The 24,069-nt window shown below is 39.1% G+C and overlaps 1 protein-coding gene across 45 annotated transcripts in view; it reads left to right on the plus strand.

Moving 5' to 3' along the window:
- The window catches only part of GPHN (gephyrin), a 734,620-nt gene that overhangs the window by 599,337 nt on the left and 111,214 nt on the right, over positions 1–24,069 (plus strand). For all 45 annotated transcript variants that reach the window (XM_073997568.1, XM_073997563.1, XM_073997564.1 and 42 more), the window contains one exon: positions 8,684–8,821. In XM_073997568.1, coding sequence (XP_073853669.1) covers positions 8,684–8,821 — 138 coding nt within the window. The remainder of the gene's footprint in view (positions 1–8,683; positions 8,822–24,069) is intronic.

The raw sequence follows: 24,069 nt of genomic DNA on the forward strand, positions 1-24,069 counted from the left end.
ACCCAGCATCCACACAGGGGAAGGGGAACTGCCACTCCCAGCCAAGGGAGGTAGTGAGTGTGCTACCCCACCTGGGGAACCATGGTTTTTCCATGGATCTGTGCAACCCGCAGATCAGGAGATCCCCTCATAAGCCCACACCACCTGGGCCTTGGTTCCCAAGCACAGAACTATGCAGATTCTTGGCAGCTGTTCAACTGGAGACTGCCTAAGACTACCAAGTTCCTAGGGGAAGGGGCGGCTGCCATCGCTGCAGCTGCCTGCTGCCAAAGATGACTGAGCTCCCAGTGGGAGGAGCGGCTGCCATCACTGCAACTGCCTGCTGCCTAAGACAACTGAGCCCCTGCAGGAAGAGATGGCTGCCATCACTGCAGCTCCAGTCTGCCATTTTAGAGAGGATAATAAATGACCTGATGGAGCTGCGAAACACAACACAAGAACTTCATAATACAACTATCAGTATCAATAGCTGGATAGACCAAGGAAAGGAAAGAATTTCAGAGCTTGAAGACTATCTTGCTGAAATAAGACAGGCAGACAAGATTAGAGAATAAAGAATGAAAAGGAATGAACAAAACCTCTGAGAACTATGGGATTATGTAAAAAGGCCAAACCTACAACTGATTGGGGTACCTGAAAGATGGAAGAATGGAACAAAGTTGGAAAACGTACATCAGGATATCATCCAGAACTTCTCCAACCTAGCAAGGTAGGCCAACATTCAAATTCAGGAAATCCAGAGAACCACAGTAAGATACTCCATGAGAAGAAAGATCATCCCAAGACACGTAATCATCAGATTCTCCAAAGCAAAAATGAAGGAAAAGTATTAAGGGCAGCCAGAGAAAAAGGCCAGGTCACCTATAAAGGGAAGCCCATCAGACTAACAGTGGACCTCTCAGCAGAAACCCTACAAGCCAGAAGAGATTGGGGGCCAATATTCAGTATTCTTAAAGAAAAGAATTTCCAACTCAGAATTTCATAACCAGCCAAACTAAACTTCGTAAAGTGAAGGAGAAATAAAATCCTTTTCAGAAAAGCAAATGCTGAGAGAATTTGTCACCACCAGGCCTGCCTTGCAAGAGCTCCTGAGAGAAGCACTAAATATGGAAAGAAAAAACCAATACCAGCCACTACAAACACACACTAAAGTACACAGACCAATGACATTTCGAAGCAACTACATCAGCAAGTCTGCAAAATAACCAGCTAGCATCATGATGACAGGATCAAATTCATACATATATTAACCTTAAATGTAAATGAGCTAAATGCCCCCAATTGAAAGACATAGAATGGCAAGCTGGATAAAGAGTCAAGACCCATCAGTGTGCTGTATTCAAGAGACCCATCTCATGTGCAAAGACACACATAGGCTCAAAATAAAGGGATGGAGGAAAATTTACCAAGCAAATAGAAAGCAGAGAAAACCAGGGGTTTTCTCTAACAATCTTAGTGTTTGTTTTTCTAACAATCATAGTGTTAAAGTCTTACAAAACAGACATTAAACCAAAAAGAAAGATCAAAAAAGACAAGTGCATTACATAATGGTAAAGGACTCAATTCAACAAGAAGTGCTAACTATCCTAAATATACAGGAGGATGCAGATTCATAAAACAAGTTCTTAGAGACCTACAAAGAGACTTAGACTCCCACACAATAATAGTGGGAGGCTTTAGCACTGCACTGTCAATATTAGATCACTGAGACAGAAAATTAACAAAGATATTCAGGACCCAAACTCAACTCTGGATCAAGTGGACCTGACAGATACCTACAGAACTCTCCACCCAAAAACAACAGAATATATATTCTTCTTTGTGCCACATGGCACTTACTCCTAAAAAGATTGCATAGTTGGAAGTAAAACACTCCTAGCAAATGCCAAACAACTAAAATCGTAAGAAACAGTTTCTCAGACCACAGTGCAATAAAATTAGAACTCAAGGTTAAGAAACTCACTCAAAACCACACAACTACATGGAAATTAAACAACTTGCCCCTGAATGACTCCTGGGTAAATAACAAAACCAAGGCAGAAATCAAGAAGTTCTTTGAAACCAATGAGAATAAAGAGACATTGTGCCAGAATCTCTGGGACACAGCCAAAGCAGTGTTAAAGAGGGAAAGTTATAGCACTAAACACCCACATCAGAAAGTTAAAAGATCTCAAATTGATATCCTAATATCAAAACTAAAAGAACTAGAGAATCAAGAGCAAAAAAAAGGCCAAAGCTAGCAGAAGACAAGAACTAACCAAGATCAGAGCAGAACTGAAAGAGATAGAAACGAAAAAAACCTTTAAAAAAAAATCAGTGAATCTAGGAGCTGTTTTTATGAAAAAAAATTAATAAAGTAGACCACTAGCTAGACTAATAAAGAAGGAAAGAGAGAAGAATCAAATAGACACAATAAAAAATTATAAAGGGGATATCACCACTGACCCCACAGAAATATGAACAACCATCAGAGAATATCTGTGCAAATAAACTAGAAAATCTAGAAGAAATGGATAAATTCCTGGACACACATACGCTCCCAAGACTGAACCAGGAAGAAGTTGAATCTCTGAATAGACAATAACAAGTTCTGAAAGTGAGGCAGTAATTAATAGCCTACCAACCAAAAAAAGCCCAGGACCAGATGGATTCACAGCCGAATTCTACCAGAGGTACAAAGAGGAGCTGGTACCATTTCTTCTGAAACTATTCCAAACAACAGAAAAGGAGGGACTCCTCCCTGACTCATTTTATGAGGCCAGCATCATCCTGATGTCAAAACCTGGCAGGGATACAACGAAAAAAGAAAACTTCAAGCCAATGTCCCTGATGAACATCGATGCAAAAATCCTCAATAAAATACAACCTGAATCCAGCAGCACATCAAAAAACTTATCCACCATGATCAAGACAGCTTCATCCCCAAGAGGCAAAACTGGTTCAACGTATGCAAATCAATAAACGTGATTTATCACCTAAACAGAACTAAAGACAAAAACCACGTGATTATCTCAATAGATGCAGAAAAGGCCTTCGATAAAATTAAAATTCTCTTAATGTTAAAAACTTTCAATAAACTAGGTTTTGATGGAACATACCTCAAAATATAAGAGCCATTTATGACAAACCCACAGCCAATATCATACTGAATGGGAAAAAGCTCAAAGCATTCCCCTTGAAAATCAGCTCAAGACAAGGATGCCTTCTCTCACCACTCCTATTCAACATAGAATTGGAAGTTCTGGCCAGGGCAATCAGGCAAGAGAAAGAAATAAAGCATATTCAGATAGGAAGAGAGGAAGTCAAGCTATCTCTGTTTGCAGATGACATACTGCTATATCTGAAAACCCCATCATCTCAGCCCCAAAGCTTCTTAAGCTGATAAGCACCTTCAGCAAAGTACAAAATCAATGTGCAAAAATCACAAGCATTTCTATACACCAGCAGTAGACAAGCAGAAAGCCAAATCATGAATGAATTCCCTTTCGCAATTGCTACAAAGAGAATAAAATACCTAGGAATACAGCTAACAAGGGAAGTGAAGGACCTCTTCAAGGAAAACTACAAACTGCTGCTCAAAGAAATCAGAGAGCACACAAGCAAATGGAAAAACATTCCACACTCATGGATGGGAAGAATCAATATCATGAAAATGGCCATACTGCCCAGAGTAATTTATAGATTCAATGCTATTCCCATTAAACTACCCTTGACATTCTTCACAGAATTAGAAAAAACTCCTTTAAAGTTCATATGGAACCAAAAAAGAGCCTGTATAATGAAGACAATCCTAAGCAAAAAGAACAAAACTGAAGGCATCATGTATCTGACTTCAAACTCAACTACAAGGCTATAGTAACTGAAATAGCATGGTATTAGTACAAAAACAAACACATAGACAGTGGAGCAGAATATAGAACTCAAAACTAAGACTGCACATCTACAGCCATGTGATCTTCAACAAACCTGACAAAAGCAATGGGGAAAGGATTTGCTATTTAATAAATGATGCTGGGAGAACTGGCTAGCTGTATGCAGAAAATTGAAACTAGACCCTTTCCTTACACCTTGTACAAAAGTTAACTCGAGATGGATTAAAGATTTAAATGTAAAACCCAAAACTATGAAAACCCTAGAAGAAAATCTAGGCAATACCATTCAGGACATAGACACGGACAAAGATTTCGTGACAAAAACGTCAAAAGCAATTGCAACAAAAGTAAAAATTGACAAATGGGATCTAATTAAAGAGCTTCTGTGCAGCAAAAGAAACTGTCATCAGAGTGAAGAGACAAACTACAGAATGGGAGAAAATTATTGCAGTCTATCCATCAGACAAAGGTGTAATATCCAGAAACTACAAGAAAAAAATAACCCCATTTAAAAGTGAGCAAAGAATATGAACAGACACTTCTCAAAAGAAGATATACATGCAGCCAACAAACCTGTGGAAAAAAGCTCAACATCACTGATCATTAGAGAAAAGCAAATCAAAAACACAATGAGATACCATCTCATGCAGTCAGAATGGCAGTTATTGAAAAGTCAAGAAACAACAGATGCTGGCAAGGTGTGGAGAAATGGGAACTCTTTTACACTGTTGGTAGTTCAACCATTGTGGAAGACAGTGTGGTGATTCCTCAAAGACCTAGAACCAGAAATACCTTTTGATCCAGCAATCCCATCACTGGGTATATACCCAAAGGAATATAAATCATTCCTTTATAAAGATACATGCATGTGTATGCTCATTGCAGCACTTATTCACAATAGCAAAGACGTGGAATCAACCCAAACACCTATCAATGATAGACTGGATAAAGAAAATGTGGTACCTATACACCATGCAATGCTATGCAGCCATAAAAAGGAATGAGATCATGTGCTTTGCAGGGACAGGGAGGGAGCTGGAAGCCATTATCCTCAGTAAACTAACACAGGAACAGAAAACCAAACACTGCATGTTCTCACTTAAAGTGGGAGTTGAATAATGAGGACACATGGGCACATGGCGGGGCAACAACACACACTGGGTCCTGTCGGGGTTGCAGGGAAGGAGAGCATCAGAAAGAATAGCTGGGCCTAATACCTAGGTGATGGATTGATCTGTGCAGCAAACCACCATGGCACAAGTTTACCTGTGTAACAAACCTGCACATCCTGCACATGTATCCTGGAACATAAATAAAGTAAAAAAATAAAACTTACAGAACCATCAGGTGGTTTACTACCCTCTCTTTCTTCCTTCCTTCCTTTCTTGCTTCCTTCCTTCCTTTTTCTCTTTCTCTTTCTTGGTCTCTTTCTCTTTGTTTTTCTTTCCTTTCTGCTGGGCTGTTATATATTCTTCATGGCAGGGTGTATTTTACTCTCAGTATCCCAAGTCCCTAACTGTTCCTGGTTCATGAAGTGCACTCAGTCAATATTTGTTGAATGGATATGTGTATCATCAGACTTGCTGTTTAATAAGAAAATGCCTATTACAAAGCATATTCAACAGATAAAACCTATATAACTAAGAAGCAGAATTTTCTTCTCAGAAACTAAACATATTTTTAAAAGACAACTTTTGCAAGATTATATCCAATTTGCACCATACAGTGCAGCCTATCACAAAAAAAAGATCTAATCTGAGACCTATAAAGCTGAATAAAAAGCAGAAGCAGCAATCTCTATCATTCTGCCTTGACAATGAATTTTTTTATATTTTAATGAGTAGGTCAAGACCTCAATGAAAATGAGTTACAAATAAATTTATATTTCAATTGTCAGTGATTGGTGAATTACATAATCCTTTTTGAAGTGTTCACCCACAATTTGAATAGAAAATTCTATGTAGCACTAAATAATCTCTAAGGTTTTTCAAACTTTGAAAATTTTGCGATTTTGATTGACCATGAGAAGAAATCACATATTAATAGTATAAGCAACTTTGTATATATTTTTCTTAGGTGCCTATGACAATGTCATTAGTCTTAGAATGAAAACCCTTTGGGGTAGTGCCTTTAAGTCAATTCATTGAACATGTCTGGAGCAGCCCCTAGGATTGGAGTAGGAGTGCTAAATTTAATAAGTTGCAATGACAAGAAACTCACAATCTTATGAAGGATACATATAATCATTATAAAGTGGTTTAAAGAGATGGGAGCTTATGTATTTCACATATCTAAGTCTGGAGCCACGCAGTCTAGGGTGTTTTTGTTGTTGTTGTTGTTGTTGTTTGAGACGGAGTCTCGCTCTGTCGCCCAGGCTGGAGTGCAGTGGCGGGATCTCAGCTCACTGCAAGCTCCGCCTCCCGGGTTCACGCCATTCTCCTGCCTCAGCCTCCCGAGTAGCTGGGACTACAGGCGCCCGCCACCTCGCGCAGCTAGTTTTTTTGTATTTTTTAGTAGAGACAGGGTTTCGCCGCATTAGCCAGGATGGTCTCGATCTCCTGACCTCGTGATCCGCCCGTCTCGGCCTCCCAAAGTGCTGGGATTACAGGCTTGAGCCACTGCGCCCGGCCCAGTCTAGGGTTTTTACAGCAGCTCTACATTGTTATCAAGGACTTGGATTCTTTTTTCTTTTCACCTTTCTATACTTACTGCATGGGCTTGCATCTTCGTAGTTCAGAAGTGGCTACAGCACCTTCCAGTCCCCAGTGTCAGCCCAGCTCCCAGTTCCAGCCATGTTCCAGGTAGAAAAAACGGTAGATGGGCAAAAGCTTTTTTCTCTTAAAGCTTCATATCTTCATCTTTTTATTTGTAAGAGGAAGCCTGCCCCAGGGACTTATTCCTACCCCTGATTGGCCAGAATTATATCATACGGCCACTCCTAGCTGCTTATGAAGGGGATTGTGGATAGCAGGTAGGAGAGCTAAGCAGCAGTATTTGCAGTTACTACTTTTTGTTAACTCTTTGGGATGTAGGCTTATATGGCTCCAAGGAAAAGGTCCAGTTATTTATATATGAAGATATAATACTCCAAGAAGTTCCTTCTTGTCATTAAATTATGCATTTATTAATTCAACAAATACTATTTTTTGTTTGCTAATATGTGCCAGATGGTGTTCTAAGTACTGCGGACAAAAACAGTAAACAAGACAAAGTCGCTGCTCTCATGGAACTTTATGTTCTATTGAGAAGAGGAAGACTATAAACAAATATCAATATACATATTTATATTTATATATTTTATATATTGGTTATGAATATCCATATTATGTATGTACATGGGTATGTATATAGCTATGAAGAAAAGAAAAGTAGGGTAAGGGAAATAAAGAGTGATGGTGGGTATTATTCCATAGAGAGTGCTCAACAAATTTCTCTCTGATGAAGTGATATTTGAACAGAGACCTGAAAGAAGTGATGTATAGATGGGGAAATGAGAGACTATCTGGGGAAGAATGGTTCAAGCAGAGGAAACAGAAAGTACAAAGACCCTGAGGAGAGATGAATTTGGCATGATCAAGTAAAAAAAAGGAACCAGTATGAGTAAAGCACAGTAAACAAAGAGGGAATGTTAGGAGGACAATGGGAGCCATAATATTTTGAGCTTATAGGCCATAGCAGAGATTTTATTGTAAGGGACATGGAAAGTCATTAGAGAGCTATGAGCAGAGATTAGCACAATCCAGTGATTCAAAGAATCATTGTAACTGCTGTGTGGAGAATAAATTGTAGTATGACAAGGATAGAAGCAGAGAGACCAGTTAGGATGCTATTCAGTTTCCCAGGAAATCAGTGATGGTCTCAACTATTATAGTAGTCATCGAAGTGGTGAATAATTATCAGATTCCAGATATATTTTAAAGATAGTTTAAATATATAAGAATCAAGTATCTTGCAAGGTTCTGGCTTAATAACTGGAAGAATGGAGTTGCTATTTACTGAAATGGGAACTGCAAGAGAATAAGTCATTGTATGGGTAGAATAGGAGGATGGGGAATTAAGAGTTTGTTTTGGGACATTTTAGGTTTGAGTTGCTGGTTGCACATCCAAATGCATGTTGGATGATATAAAAATGTAGAATTGAGGGTAGAGGTTGAGATTGGAGATATAAAATTAGTAGTTTTAATGTATGGATTATATGAATGCTTTGGGACTAAATATGGTTACCTGTGGAGTTGATAGCTAAATAATAATATTTCTTCATAACTTTTTTCAGAGGAGAGAAAATTTCCTATGGTATCCTAAATAAATTGAAGTTTGGGGACTTCATTTTACTAACTAGTGCATTAAGTATTCAAAATTTTGTGTAGTAGTTGAGTACATGAACTCTGAAGCCAAAATTACCTAGTTTTGAATCTTAGCTCTTCTGTTACTAGCTCTGTGATTTAGGAAATGATACATAATTTCTCTAAGCTTCTCTTTCCTCACCTATAAATAAGGGTAATTATGGTGCCTCACCATAAGGTTGTTGGGAGGATTAATGAGTTAATTTAGTATACTGCCTTGACACATAGAAAGAGCTCAAAAAGGATTAGTCAATGTCATCATTGAATTTTGCTAAGTTTTGACACATGATATAACACTGCTAACTTGATTTAATGTTCCCTATATTTTGCAGGCAGGAGAAACAGTTTCTCACCTGCTAATCTTCATTTGGGGACATTTGAAATTGGGAGTTGTGATATTGTAAGTCATTGCCACTTTTTAATCAGTGTTACAGTATCATATTCTTAGTTAATTATCTTACTGTTCAGGTCACAGTGCTGTTGATATCACCAAGGTGGCCAGAAGACACCGTATGTCTCCTTTTCCTCTGACATCTATGGACAAAGCCTTTATCACAGTCCTGGAGATGACTCCGGTGCTTGGGACAGAAATCATCAATTACCGAGGTACTGTTATATTTGACCATTGCCCTTACTTTTCTTCATTTTTTACCAAATAAGATTCATGTAACATTAATACACAGTTTTCCTGAAAAAGAAAGATTATTAACTATTATTACAATTATCATCATTCTTTTTTTTTTCTTATTTCTACTCAATAAGAAAAAGGCTAAGGGTTCAGCCTTAACAGTATACAGAGTAAAATCCATGAAACTGCCTTTTCATTTAAAAAAAAAAAAAAAAAAAGGAAGAAAATCAGCTGTGTTTCTGCTGTCCATCAAAATACCAATACTGCAAACTAAAGAAAGGGCTGTCAGCACTGAGTGAGGAAAGTAAACTCTGAGTCTATGTGATGTCCTTTCTGTCAGAAATGGGAGACAACTAATATGTCTTGTAATCATCTTTTTCTGTTTGGAAAACCTGTATTTAAATGTAAATACAATGTATTTACATACATTGTAAATAAATATTAAAAATATGTTAATTTATCCATGGATAACTAAGACAATGGAATGGTAGCATTCCCCAGTATTTTGTTTTTAATTAACAACTTCCATTTCTAAACATTCAGCATAGGAGTTGTATTCAGGCATCCAGTTGCAGAAGACCAGACTGCTGAGGAGAACTTCCAGCCAATAAAGCTTGAGGTTTCTTCCCAACACCAAAAAGAGGAGTTGTATTTAGTGCAATCTGAATAAAATATAGTTTCTTAATTTGTTATGCAGAAAGAACACAACAGAATTAATTTTATAAATAAAAAACTTGATAGAATCATAAAATATTCAAACTACAATGAACAGTAGAGAGCACAAACACCCTAATTTTTTTGCAAGGAAACTCAAACTCAGAATAGCAGAAAAGGAATAGGATTAAGGTCTCAAGATTTACATTCTTCCTTTTACTACATAATTGTGCTCTCTTCTTCCACCATTAAATTATAAAAAATAATGCAACTAACACAATGGTGCCAGATTTTAGCTCTTTTCTCTGTGTCCCCACTTAGACAAGAATCGTTATTATAGTTTGCCCTTATCCTACATCTTTGGTTCACATTCTTTTAGATATGCATATCATTAGGCTTAAACCATTTGTTTTTCTTTTACTCCTCAGTAAAGATTAGAAAACTCACTAGAGTAGGGATTAGTCAGGAATTAACTGTGTGATTTCAAAACAATTTTAATAGAGTAGTTTTGTTTATCATCAAATGTAGAATGTTGAGATATTTATTGATATCAGTAGGAACCAAGACATTTTCAGAAAATATGAATGTAAACTTAAGTTATAAAAAAATTAATACTACTTTACCTGTTATAAAAATAAATAAACCATTCCTGTTTTTTTTTTTTTTTATAATTCAGAAGAGTTTCCCTTAACATCAGTCCTTAGAAAAATCTCACCATGTATTCCAGGTCACATTTAAAGAGACATTCTGGTTGTTTTGTTTTTTTTTTTAAAAAGGTTGGAAATTGCCATTTCATTTTTCCTCTAGAGAAAAATGCTGTCAGATGTATTCTCTTTTCCCTTCATGTGCTTCTTTCCCATTCATTTATTCATCAAATCAGTTGTCACTTATACGTGAGCAGACTCTTCATAGATGGATAACTTTTTGTCAAGTGTTTCCACCTATGATGATGAAAAATAATAATGAGGTTTGCATTGAACCTTTGAGTTGAATCAAACTCAATTTTTTGTGTGAAAGGGTATTGTAATTAGACCCCCTAGGCACTTTGATTAGGTGTTTAGAAAACATCATATATAGAAACATAATTTACTTTGTTCAACAAATATTTAATAAACATCAAGTAGATGTCAGATACTATGTTAAGTCCTGTATTTGCAAAGATGAATAAAAATAAAACTCCTGCCCCGTGGATTTCATGGGCTAGTGCAGAAGAGATAGGTAAATTAATGTGGTACTTGTCTCCTCTAATTGGCTCCTTTACAGGCTTGCCTTCCTTTGTCAATTCCTTGAAAAGCTTTCTTTACAGTTTTTTTTCTTTGGCCCTTTTCACATCTTGTCCATTGACTTCAGATGGCCTCATGCAGGCTAGTAGTTTCAGATACCATTTATAAGGTGAATTTTAAATCAATACCATTGCCCAGAGCTTTTCCAAGCTCCAAACTCATATTCTAAATGTATTACATATCTGCTGCTAGTAAATATAACATGACAAATACTAAACTTATTTTCTCTACTTCTACAATACTTGTGTTTTTACATCCTCTTAAAACTGTCCCTTGTTCTGCATTCCCTCTGTTATTGTTTTATTTTAGGTTTGTTTTTTTTTTTTTTTTTTCTGAAATGGAGTTTCACTCTTGTTGCCCAGACTGGAATACAATGGCACAATCTCGTTTCACGGCAAACTCCACCTCCTGGGTTCAAGTGATTCTCCTGCCTCAGCCTCCTGAGTACCTGGGATTACAGGCGTGCACCACCATGCCCAGCTAATTTTGTATTTTTAGTAGAGACAGGGTTTCTCCATGTTGGTCAGGCTGGTCTCAAACTCCCGATCTCAGGTGATCCGCCCACCTCGGCCTCCCAAAATGCTGGGATTACAGGAGTGAGCCACTGCACCTGGCCCAGTTTAGGTCTTTATTATTAACTTCCTAGACAATTGTAACAGACTCCCCTCCCCCCAATTAACTTCGTCCCAATCCATTCTCCAATTTGATGCCAAAGTAATCTGTTCAAATTTGCTAATTTGTTATTCACACTCCCTACACGCAAGTCTTCAGCTGTTTTTCTATAACCTCAAGATAAAATTCAAACTCCTTGACATGTCATGAAAGGCCTTTTATAACCTGATTTCTTCTAATTTTTTTTTTGTTTCTTCTCTTACCTCCTTATCATCAGACCTTACTTCTCCCTAAACATGACATGATAATTCTTACTTCTTATTCTCTCTTACCCCTAAGCCTTTATTTATATATCTTTTTTTTTTAAGAGACTAGGTCTTACTATGTTTCCCAGGCTGGCCTTGAACTCTTGGCCTCAAGCGATCCTCTCGCCTCGGTCTCCCAAAGTACTAGTATTACAGGCATAAGCCACCAAGCCTGGCCCCTTTCCTTATATAGTTTTCTCTTGGAAAAACTTTATCTTACTTCTCTACATATTAACTACTATGTAACTACCACATATTCTTTTTTTTTTTTTTTATACTTTACATTCTAGGGTACATGTGCACAACGTGCAGGTTTGTTACATATGTATACATGTGCCATATTGCTGTGCTGCACCCATTAACTCGTCATTTACATTACGTATATCTCCGAATGCTATCCCTCCCCCCTCCCCCTTCCCCACAATAGGCCCTAGTGTGTGATGTTCCCCTTCCTGTGTCTATGTGATTCTTTGTTCAGTTCCCACCTATGAGTGAGATCATGCGGTGTTTGGTTTTCTGTTCTTGCGAGAGTTTGCTGAGAATGATGGTTTCCAGCTGCATCTGTGTCCCTACAAAGGACACGAACTCATCCTTTTTTATGGCTGCATAGTATTCCATGGTGTGTATGTGCCACATTTTCTTAATCCAGTCTGTCACTGATAGACATTTGGGTGGACTCCAAGTCTTTGCTATTGTGAATAGTGCTGCAGTAAACATATGTGTGCATGTGTCTTTATAGCAGCATGATTTATATTCCTTTGGGTATACACCCAGTAATGGGATGGCTGGATCAAATGGTATTTCTAGTTCTAGATCCTTGAGGAATCGCCACATTGTTTTCCACAATGGTTGAACTAGTTTACAGTCCCAACAACCGTGTAAAAGTGTTCCTATTTCTTCACATCCTCTCCAGCACCTATTGTTTCCTGATTTTTTAATGATTGCTATTCTAACTGGTGTGAGATGGTATCTCATTGTGGTTTTGATTTGCATTTCTCTGATGGCGAGTGATGATGGGCCTATTTTCATGTGTCTGTTGGCTGTATGAATGTCTTCTTTTGAGAAGTGTCTGTTTATATCCTGTGCCCACTTTTTGATGGGGTTGTTTGTTTTTTTCTTGTAAATTTGTTTGACTTCTTTGTAGGTTCTGGATATTAGCCCTTTCTCAGATGAGTAGATTGCAAAAATTTTCTCCCGTTCTGTAGGTTGCCTGTTCACTCTGATGGTAGTTTCTTTTGCTGTGCAGAACCTCTTTAGTTTAATTAGATCCCATTTGTCAATTTTGGCTTTTATTGCCATTGCTTTTGGTGTTTTAGACATGAAGTCCTTGCCCAACATGCCTATGTCCTGAATGGTATTGCCTAGGTTTTCTTCTAGGGTTTTTATGGTTTTAGGTCTAACATTTAAGTCTCTAATCCATCTTGAATTAATTTTCGTATAAGGAGTAAGGAAAGGATCCAGTTTCAGCTTTCTACCTATGGCTAGCCAATTTTCCCAGCACCATTTATCAAATAGGGAATCCTTTCCCCATTTCTTGTTTTTGTCAGGTTTGTCAAAGATCAGATGGCTGTAGATGTGTGGTATTATTTCTGAGGGCTCTGTTCTGTTCCATTGGTCTATATCTCTGTTTTGGTACCAGTACCATGCTGTTTTGGTTACTATAGCCTCGTAGTATAGTTTGAAGTCAGGTAGCGTGATGCCTCCAGCTTTGTTCTTTTGGCTTAGGATTGTCTTGGCAATGCGGGCTCTTTTTTGGTTCCATATGAAGTTTAAAGCAGTTTTTTCCAATTCTGTGAAGAAAGTCATTGGGAGCTTAATGGGGATGGCATTGAATCTATAAATTACCTTGGGCAGTATGGCCATTTTCACGATATTGATTCTTCCTATCCAGAGCATGGTATGTTCTTCCATTTGTGTCCTCTTTTATTTCACTGAGCAGTGGTTTGTAGTTCTCCTTGAAGAGGTCCCTTACATCCCTTGTAAGTTGGATTCCTAGGTATTTTATTCTGTTTGAAGCTATTGTGAATGGGAGTTCATTCATGATTCGGCTCTCTGTTTGTCTGTTACTGGTGTATAAGATTGCTTGTGATTTTTGCACATTAATTTTGTATCCTGAGACTTTGCTGAAGTTGCTTATCAGCTTAAGGAGATTTTGGGCTGAGATGATGGGGTTTTCTAAATATACAATCATGTCATCTGCAAACAGGGACAATTTGACTTCTTCTTTTCCTAACTGAATACCCTTATTTCTTTCTCTTGCCTAATTGCCCTAGCCAGAGCTTCCAACACTATGTTGAATAGGAGTGGTGAGAGAGGGCATCCCTGTCTTGTGCCAGTTTTCAAAGGAATGCTTCCAGTTTTTGCCCATTCAGTATGATATTGGCTGTGGGTTTGCCATAAATAGCTCTTATTATTTTGAGATACGTTCCATCAATACCGAATTTATTAAGAGTTTTTAGCATGAAGGGCTGTTGAGTTTTGTCAAAGGCCTTTTCTGCATCTATTGAGATAATCATGTGGTTTTTGTCATTGGCTCTGTATATATGCTGGATTGCATTCATTGATTTGCGTATGTTGAACCAGCCTTGCATCCCAGGGATGAATCCCACTGGATCATGGTGGATAAACTTTTTGATGTGCTGCTGGATTCGGTTTGCCAGGATTTTATTGAGGATTTTTGCATCAATGTTCATCAGGGATATTGGTCTAAAATTCTCTTTTTTTCTTTTGTCTCTGCCAGGCTTTGGTATCAGGATGATGTTGGCCTCATAAAATGAGTTAGGGAGGATTCCCTCTTTTTCTATTGATTGCAATAGTTTCAGAAGGAATGGTACCAGCTCCTCCTTGTACCTCTGGTAGAATTCGGCTGTGAATCTGTCTGGTTCTGGACTTTTTTTGGTTGGTAGGCTATTAATTATTGCCTCGATTTCAGAGCCTGCTATTGGTCTATTCAGGGATTCAATTTCTTCCTGGTTTAGTCTTGGGAGGGTGTAAGTGTCCAGGAAATTATCCATTTCTTCTAGATTTTCCAGTTTATTTGCGTAGAGGTGTTTATAGTGTTCTCTGATGGTAGTTTGTGGGGTCGGTGGTGATATCCCCTTTATCATTTTTTATTGTGTCTATTTGATTCTTCTCTCTTTTCTTCTTTATTAGTCTTGCTAACAGTCTATCGATTTTGTTGATCTTTTTAAAAATCCAGCTCCTGGATTCATTGATTTTTTGGAGGGTTTTTTGTGTCTCTATCTCCTTCAGTTCTGCTCTGATCTTAGTTATTTCTTGCCTTCTGCTAGCTTTTGAATGTGTTTGCTCTTGCTTCTCTAGTTCTTTTAATTGTGATGTTAGGGTGTCAATTTTAGATCTTTCCTGCTTTCTCTTGTGGGCATTTAGTGCTATAAATTTCCCTCTACACACTGCTTTAAATGTGTCCCAGAGATTCTGATATGTTGGATCTTTGTTCTCACTTGTTTCAAAGAACATCTTTATTTCTGCCTTCATTTCATTGTTTACCCAGTAGTCATTCAGGAGCAGGTTGTTCAGTTTCCATGTAGTTGAGCGGTTTTGATTGAGTTTCTTAGTCCTGAGTTCTAGTTTGATTGCACTGTGGTCTGAGAGGCAGTTTGTTATAATTTCTGTTCTTTTACATTTGCTGAGGAGTGCTTTACTTCCAACTATGTGGTCAATTTTGGAATAAGTGCAATGTGGTGCTGAGACGAATGTATATTCTGTTGATTTGGGGTGGAGAGTTCTGTAGATGTCTATTAGGTCCGCTTGGTGCAGAGTTGAGTTCAATTCCCGGATATCCTTGTTAGCTTTCTGTCTCATTGATCTGTCTAATGTTGACAGTGGGGTGTTAAAGTCTCCCATTGTTATTGTGTGGCAGTCTAAGTCTCTTTGTAAGTCTCTAAGGACTTGCTTTATGAATCTGGGTGCTCCTGTATTGGGTGCATATATATTTAGGATAGTTAGCTCTTCCTGATGAATTGATCCCTTTACCATTATGTAATGGCCTTCTTTGTCTCTTTTGATCTTTGATGGTTTAAAGTCTGTTTTATCGGAGACTAGGATTGTAACCCCTGCTTTTTTGTTGTTTTCTGTTTGCTTGTTAGATCTTCCTCCATCCCTTTATTTTGAGCCTATGTGTGTCTCTGCATGTGTGATGGGTCTCCTGAATACAGCAAACTGATGGGTCTTGACTCTTTATCCAATTTGCCAGTCTGTGTCTTTTAATTGGACCATTTAGTCCATTTACGTTTAATTTTAATATTGTTATGTGTAAACTTGATCCTGTCATTATGATATTAGCTGGTTATTTTGCTCGTTAGTTGATGCAGTTTCTTCCTTGCATCGATGGACTTTACATTTTGGCATGTTTTTGCAATGGCTGGTACCCGTTGTTCCTTTCCATGTTTAGTGCTTCCTTCAGGATCTCTTGTAGGGCAGGCCTGGTGGTGACAAAATCTCTAAGCATTTGCTTGTCTGTAAAGGATTTTATTTCTCCTTCACTTATGAAACTTAGTTTCACTGGATATGAAATTCTGGGTTGAAAATTTTTTCCTTTAAGAATGTTGAATATTGGCCCCCATTCTCTTCTGGCTTGTAGAGTTTGTGCCAAGAGAGCTACTGTTAGTCTGATTGGCTTCCCTTTGTGGGTAACCCGACCTTTCTCTCTGGCTGCCTTTAACATTTTTTCCTTCATTTCAACTTCCGTGAATCTGACAATTCTGTGTCTTGGAGTTGCTCTTCTCGAGGAGTATCTTTGTGGCATTCTCTGTATTTCCTGAATTTGAATGTTGGCCTGCCTTACTAGGTTGGGGAAGTTCTCCTGGATGATATCCTGCAGAGTATTTTCCAAGTTGGTTCCATTTTCCCCGTCACTTTCAGGCACCCCAATCAGACGTAGATTTGGTCTTTTCACATAATCCCATACTTCTTGGAGGCTTTGTTCATTTCTTGTTATTGTTTTTTCTCTACACTTGTCTTCTCGCTTCATTTCATTCATTTGATCTTCAATCACTGATACTCTTTCTTCCAGTTGATCGAGTCGGTTACTGAAGCCTGTGCATTTGTCACGTATTTCTCGTGTCATGGTTTTCATGTCTATCAGTTCTTTTAAGGTCTTCCCTGCATTGATTATTCTAGTTATCCATTCATTCATTCTTTTTTCAAGGTTTTTAGTTTCTTTGCGCTGGTTACGTAGTTCCTCCTTCAGCTCTGAGAAGTTTGATCGACTGAAACCTTCTTCTCTCAACTTGTCAAAGTCATTCTCCATCTAGCTTTGTTCTGTTGCTGGCAATGAACTGTGTTCCTTTGGAGGGGGAGATGCGCTCTGATTTTTTGAATTTCCAGCTTTTCTGCACTGCTTTTTCCCTATCTTTGTGGTTTTATCTGCCTTTGGTCTTTGATGATGGTGACGTACTGATGGGGTTTTGGTGTGGGTGTCCCTTCTGTTTGTTAGTTTTCCTTCTAACAGTCAGGACCCTCAGCTGCAGGTCTATTGGAGTTTGCTTGAGGTCCACTCCAGACCCTGTTTGCCCGGGTCTCAGCAGCGGAGGCTGCAGAAAATAGAATATTGCTGAACAGTGAGTGTTGCTGTCTGTTTCTTGCTCTGAAAGCTTCATCTCAGGGGTGTACCCAGCCGTGTGAGGTGTGGGGTGTCGGTCTGCACCTCGTGGGGGATGTCTCCCAGTTAGGCTACTCAGGGCTCAGGGACCCACTTGAGCAGGCAGTCTGTCCGTTCTCAGATCTCAACCTCTGTGCTGGAAGAACCACTGCTCTCTTCAAAGCTGTCAGACAGGAACTTTTACATCTGCAGAGATTTCTGCTGCTTTTGGTTTAGCTATGCCCTGTCCCCAGAGGTGGAGTCTACAGAGGAAGGCAGGCCTCCTTGAGCTGCAGTGGGCTCCACCCAGTTCGAGCTTCCCGCTGGCTTTGTTTACCTACTTAAGCCTCAGCAATGGTGGGCACCCCTCCCCCAGCCTCGCTGCTGCCTTGCAGTTAGATCTCAGACTGCAGTGCTTGCAATGAGGGAAGCTCCGTGGGCGTGGGACCCTCCAGGCCAGGTGTGGGATATAATCTCCTGATGTGCCATTTGCTAAGACCCTTGGTAAAGCGCAGTATTAGGGTGGGAGTTACCCCATTTTCCATGTGTTGTGTGTCTCAGTTTCCCTTGGTAGGAAAAGGAATTCCCTTCCCCCTTGTGCTTCCCAGGTGAGGGGATGCCTTGCCCTGCTTCATTCAGCTCTTGCTGGTCAGGCTGCACCTGCAGACCAGCATCGACTGTCCAACATGCCCCAGTGAGATGAACCCAGTACCTCAGTTGAAAATGCAGAAGTCACCCATCTTCTGTGTCACTCACGCTGGGAGCTGGAAGCTAGAGCTGTTCCTATTCAGCCATCTTCCCACTCAGCTCACCACATATTATTTAAGATCAAGCTTAAGATGTTTCTCCTTTATGAAGTCTTTCCTGATGTCTGCTTCCCCCTTTCCCTAGCTGGGTTAAACACTCTTCATTCATGTTCCCATAGCACCTTGTTCATATGTTTTATGAAACAACTGACTGAAATATTTGTTCACTATTAATTTTAAATGCCCTAATAAATAATGTGGACGTTTAAAAAAAGCAGAGTGCTGTAAGTGTGAATCACTGTAAATTTAATTGTCATAAGTCAAATAAAGCCTAGAAAAAAGGATAGATGTTCATCCTCACTACACTTTAGAGCATTTTCTTTACCAAGTATATTTGCGTTTTAATGAGCAAACCTTTATAGTTTGTTTTGATTTCAGCTAGATGCACCTCTAAACTATTTGATTTCATTCATTAATCACTGAGTATGAAAAAGTATTTGGGAGAACCAAAAGGCCTTCACATTCTATGAAATTACAAATATTTTGCCTCTAACACCTACAATCACAGAAGCCCTTAGAGGAAAGCCAATGTTGTGTAAGGAAAATCTAGCACCAACTGAATCTATTGATACATTTGAAGCTGGGACATCTGTAAAATGATTTTTTTATGTCTAAGAAGGTTCAGTAATAATCTCAGAAAACTAAGGACTTAACATGTAGAGAAAATGCTGAAAGTGATTGTTGTGAAGGTCATAGGCATAGGGAACTCTATGAAGGAATTTCAGAGTGTGTAGTACATGAAACACTTTGGATATAATAGAGTAAGAAGGTAACTTGAGATCAAATGTGCATTTTTTAGTGGGTCTGTTGGCTGCATAAATGTCTTCTTTTGAGAAGTGACTGTTCATATCCTTTGCCCACTTTTTGATGGGATTGTTTGTTTTTTTTTTCTTGTAAATTTGTTTAAGTTCTTTTAGTAGATTCTGGATATTAACCCTTTGTCAGATGGGTAGATTGCAAAAATTTTCTCCCATTCTGTAGGTTACCTGTTCACTCTGATGGTAGTTTCTTTTACTGTGCAGAAGTTCTTTAGTTTAATTAGATCCCATTTGTCAATTTTGCTTTTGTTGCCATTGCTTTTTGTGTTTTAGTCATGAAGTCCTTGCCCATGCCTATGTCCTGAATGGTATTGCCTAGGTTTTCTTCTAGGATTTTTATGGTTTTAGGGCTAACATTTAAGTCTTTAATCCATCTTGAATTAATTGTTGTCTAAGGTGTAAGGAAGGGATCCAGTTTCAGCTTTCCAGTTTCAGCTTTCTACACATGCCTAGCCAGTTTTCCCACCACCATTTATTAAATAGGAAATCATTTCCCCATTTCTTGTTTTTGTCAGGATTGTCAAAGATTAGATGGTTGTAGATGTGTGGTATTTCTGAGGCCACTGTTCTCTTCCACTGGTCTATATATCTGTTTTGGTACCAGTACCATGCTGTTTTGGTTACTATAGCCTTGTAGTATAGTTTGAAGTCAGGTAGCGTGATGCCTCCAGCTTTGTTGTTTTTGCTTAGGATTGTCTTGGCAATGTGGGCTCTTTTTTGGTTCCATATGAACTTTAAAGAAGTCTTTTCCAATTCTGTGAAGAAAGTCATTGGGAGCTTGATGGGGATGGCATTGAATCTATAAATTACCTTGGGCAGTATGGCCATTTTCATGATATTGATTCTTCCTCTCCATGAGCATGGTATGTTCTTCCATTTGTTTGTGTCCTCTTTTATTTCACTGAGCAGTGGTTTGTAGTTCTCCTTGAAGAAGTCCCTTATATCCCTTGTAAGTTGGATTCCTAGGTATTTTATTCTCTTTGAAGCAATTGTGAATGGGAGTTCACTCATGATTTGACTATCTGTTTGTCTGTTACTGGTGTATAAGAATGCTTGTGATTTTTGCACATTAATTTTGTATCCTGAGACTTTGCTGACGTTGCTTATCAGCTTAAGGAGATTTTGGGCTGAGATGATGGGATTTCTAAATATACAATCATGTCATCTGCAAACAGAGACAATTTGACTTCCTCTCTTCCTATTTGAATACCTTTATTGCTTTCTCTTGCCTGATTGCCCTGGCCAGAACTTCCAATACTGTGTTGAATAGGAGAGGTAAGAGAGGGCATCCTTGTCTTGCACCAGTTTTCAAAGGGAATGCTTCCAGTTTTTGCCCATTCAGTATGATGATATTGGCTGTGGGTTTGTAATAAACAGCTCTTATTATTTTGAGATACGTTCCATCAATACCTAGTTTATCAAGAGTTTTTAGCATGAAGGGCTGTTGAGTTTTCTCAAAGGCCTTTTCTGCATCTATTGAGATAATCATGTGGTTTTTGTCATTGGTTCTGTTTATGTGATGGATTGCATTTATTGATTTGCATATGTTGAACCAGCCTTTCATCTCATCAAAGGCCTTTTCTGCATCTATTGAGATAATCATGTGGTTTTTGTCATTGGTTCTGTTTATGTGATGGATTGCATTTATTGATTTGCATATGTTGAACCAGCCTTTCATCTCACGGATGGCCTTTCATCTCACAGATGGAGCCGACTTGATCGTGGTGGAGAAGCTTTTCAATGTGCTGCTGGATTCAGTTTGCCAGTATTTTATTGAGGATCTTTGCATCAATGATCATCAGAGATATTGGTCTAAAATTATCTTTTTATTGTGTCTCTGCCAGGCTTTGGTATCAGGATGATGCTCTCCTCATAAATTGAGTTAGGGAGGATTCCCTCTTTTTCTATTGATTGGAATAGTTTCAGAAGGAATGATACCAACTCCTCTTTGTACCTCTCATAGAATTTGGCTGTGAATCCATCTGGTCCTGGACTTTTTTTTGGTTGGTAGGCTATTAATTATTGCCTCAATTTCAGAGCCTATTATTGGTCTATTCAGAGATTCACCTTCTTCCTGGTTTAGTCTTGGGAGGGTGTATGTGTCCAGGAATGTATCCATTTCTTCTAGGTTTTTTTATTTTATTTGCACAGAGGTGTTTATAGTATTCTCTGATGATAGGTTGTATTTCTGTGGGATTAGTGGTGATATCCCCTTTATCATTTTTTATTGCATCTATTTGATTCTTGTCTCTTTTCCTCTTTATTATTGATTCTTCTCTCTTTTCTTCTTTTTTGCTAGCAGTTGAATTTTGTTGATCCTTTCAAAAAACCAGCTCCTGGATTCATTGATTTTTTTGAAGGGTTTTTCATGTCTCTATCTCCTTCAGTTCTCCTCTCATCTTAGTTATTTCTTGCCTTCTGCTCACTTTTGAATTTGTTTGCTCTTGGTTCTGTAGATGTCTATTAGTTCTGCTTGGTCCAGAGCTGAGTTTGAGTCCTGGATATCCTTGCTAACCTTTTGTCTTGTTGATCTGTCTAATATTGACAGTGGGGCGTTAACATCTCCCATTATTATTGTGTGGGAGTCTAAGTCTCTTTGTAGGTCTCTAAGGGCTTGCTTTATCAATCTGGGTGCTCTTGTATTGGGTGCATATATATTTAGGATAGTTAGCTCTTCTTGCTGCATGGATCCCTTACCATTATGTAATGGCCTTCTTTGTCTCTTTTGATCTTTGTTGGTTTAAAGTCTGTTTTATCAGAGATTAGGATTGCAATCCCTGCTTTGTTTTTTTTTTTTTTTTTTTTCTTTGCTTTCCATTTGCTTGTTAGATCTTCCTCCATCCTTTTATTTTGAACCTATGTGTGTTTCTGCACATGAGATGGGTCTCTTGAATATAGCACACTGATGGGTCCTGACTCTTTATCCAGCTTGCCAGTCTGTGTCTTTTAATTGGACCATTTAGTCCATTTACATTTAAGCTTAATATTGTTATGTGTGGATTTGATCCTGTCATTATGATGTTACCTGGTTATTTTGCCTGTTAATTGATGCAGTTTCTTCATAGCATTGATGGTCTTTACAATTTGGCATGTTTTTGCAGTGGCTGGTACCAGTTGTTCCTTTCCAAGTTTAGTGCTTCCTTCAGGAATTCTTGTAACACAGGCCTGGTGGTGACAAAATCTCTAAGCATTTGCTTGTCTGTAAAGGATTTTATTTCTCCATCACTTATGAAGCTTAGTTTGGCTGGATATGAAATTCTGGGTTGAAAATTCTTTTCTTTATAAATGTTGAATATTGGCCCCCACTCTCTTCTGGCTTGTAGAGTTTCTGCCGAGAGATCCACTGTCATTCGGATGGGCTTCCCTTTGTGGGTAACCTGACCTTTCTCTCTGGCTGCCCTTAACATTTTTTCCTTCATTTCAACTTGGTGAAATTGACAGTTATGTGTCTTGGGGTTGTTTTTCTCAAGGAGTATCTTTGTGGTGTTCACTGTATTTCCTGAATGTGAATGCTTGCCTGCCTTGCTAAGTTGGGGAAGTTCTTCTGGATAATGTCCTGAAGAGTGTTTTCCAACTTGGTTCCATTCTCCCCATCACTTTCAGGTACACCAGTCAAACATAGATTTCGTCTTTTCACATAGTCCCATATTTATTGTAGGCTTTGTTCATTTCTTTTTACTCTTTTTTTCCTAAACTTGTCTTCTCGCTTTATTTCATTAATTTGATCTTCAATCACTGATATCCTTTCTTCCACTTGTTTGAATCAGCTATTGAAGCTACTGCATGCGTCCCGAAGTTTTCGTGCCTTGGTTTTCAGCTACATCAGGTCACTTAAGGTCTTCTCTACACTGTTTATTCTAGTTAGCCATTCATCTAACCTTTTTTCAAGGTTTTTAGCTTCCTTGTGATGGGTTAGAACACACTTCTTTAGCTCAGAGAAGTTTGTTATTACCAGCCTTTTGAAGCCTACTTCTGTCAACTCGTCAAAGTCATTCTCCATCCAGATTTGTTCCATTGCTGGTGAGGAGCTGCGATACTTTGGAGGAGAAGAGGCGCTCTGGTTTTTGGAATTTTCAGCTTTTCTGCTCTGGTTTCTCACCATCGTTGTGGTTTTATCTACTTTTGGTCTTTGACGTTGCTGACCTACAGATGGGGTTTTGGTGTGGCTGTCCTTTTTGTTGATGTTGATGCCATTCTTTTCTGTTAGTTTTCCTTCCATCAGTCAGGTCTCTCAGCTGCAGATCTGTTGGAGTTTACTGGAGGTCCACTCCAGACCCTGTTTCCCTGGGTATCACCAGCAGAGGATGCAGAACAGCAAATGTTGCAGAACAGCAAATATTGCTGCCTGATCCTTTCTCTGGAAGCTTCATCCCAGAGGGGCACCTGCCTGTATGAGGTGTCTGTTGGCCCCTACTAGGACGTGTCTTTCAGTTAGGCTACACAGGGTTCAGGGACCCACTTGATGAGGCAGTCTGTCTGTTCTCAGAGCTCAAAGGCCATGCTGGGAGAACCACTGCTCTCTCAGAGCTGTCAGACAGGGACGTTTAAGTCTGCGGAAGTTTCTCCTGCCTTTTGTTCAGCTATGCCCTGCCCACAGAGGTGGAGTCTATAGAGGCAGTAGGCCTTGCTGAGCTGTGTTGAGCTCCACCCAGTTCAAGCTTCCTGGCCACTTTGTTTACCTTCTCAAGCCTCAGCAATGGTGGACGCCCCTCCCCCCACCAGGCTGCAGCCTGGCAGGTCTATGTCAGACTGCTGCTCTAGCAGTGAGCAAGGCTCCGTGGGTTTGGGACCTGCCAAGCCAGACACGGGAGAGAATATCCTGGTCTGCCAGTTGCTGAGACCATGGGCAAAGCAAAGTATTTGGGCAGAAATGTCCCATTTTTCGAGGTACAGTCTGTCACGGCTTCCCTTGGCTAGGAAAGGGAAATCCCCCGACCCCTTGCACTTCCCAGGTGAGGCCCTGCCCTGCTTCGACTCACCCTCCATGCACCGCACCCACTGTCCAACCTGTCTCAATGAGATGAACCAAGTACCTCAGTTGGAAATGCAGAAATCACCCATTTTCTGCATCGATCATGCTGGGAGCTGCAGAACAGAGCTGTTCCTATTTGGCCATTTTGGAACAGAGTCCCAATAATATTCTTAAAGT

This window comes from Macaca fascicularis, chromosome 7, assembly GCF_037993035.2.
Source record: "Macaca fascicularis isolate 582-1 chromosome 7, T2T-MFA8v1.1".
NCBI classification, from domain to species: domain Eukaryota; kingdom Metazoa; phylum Chordata; class Mammalia; order Primates; family Cercopithecidae; genus Macaca; species Macaca fascicularis.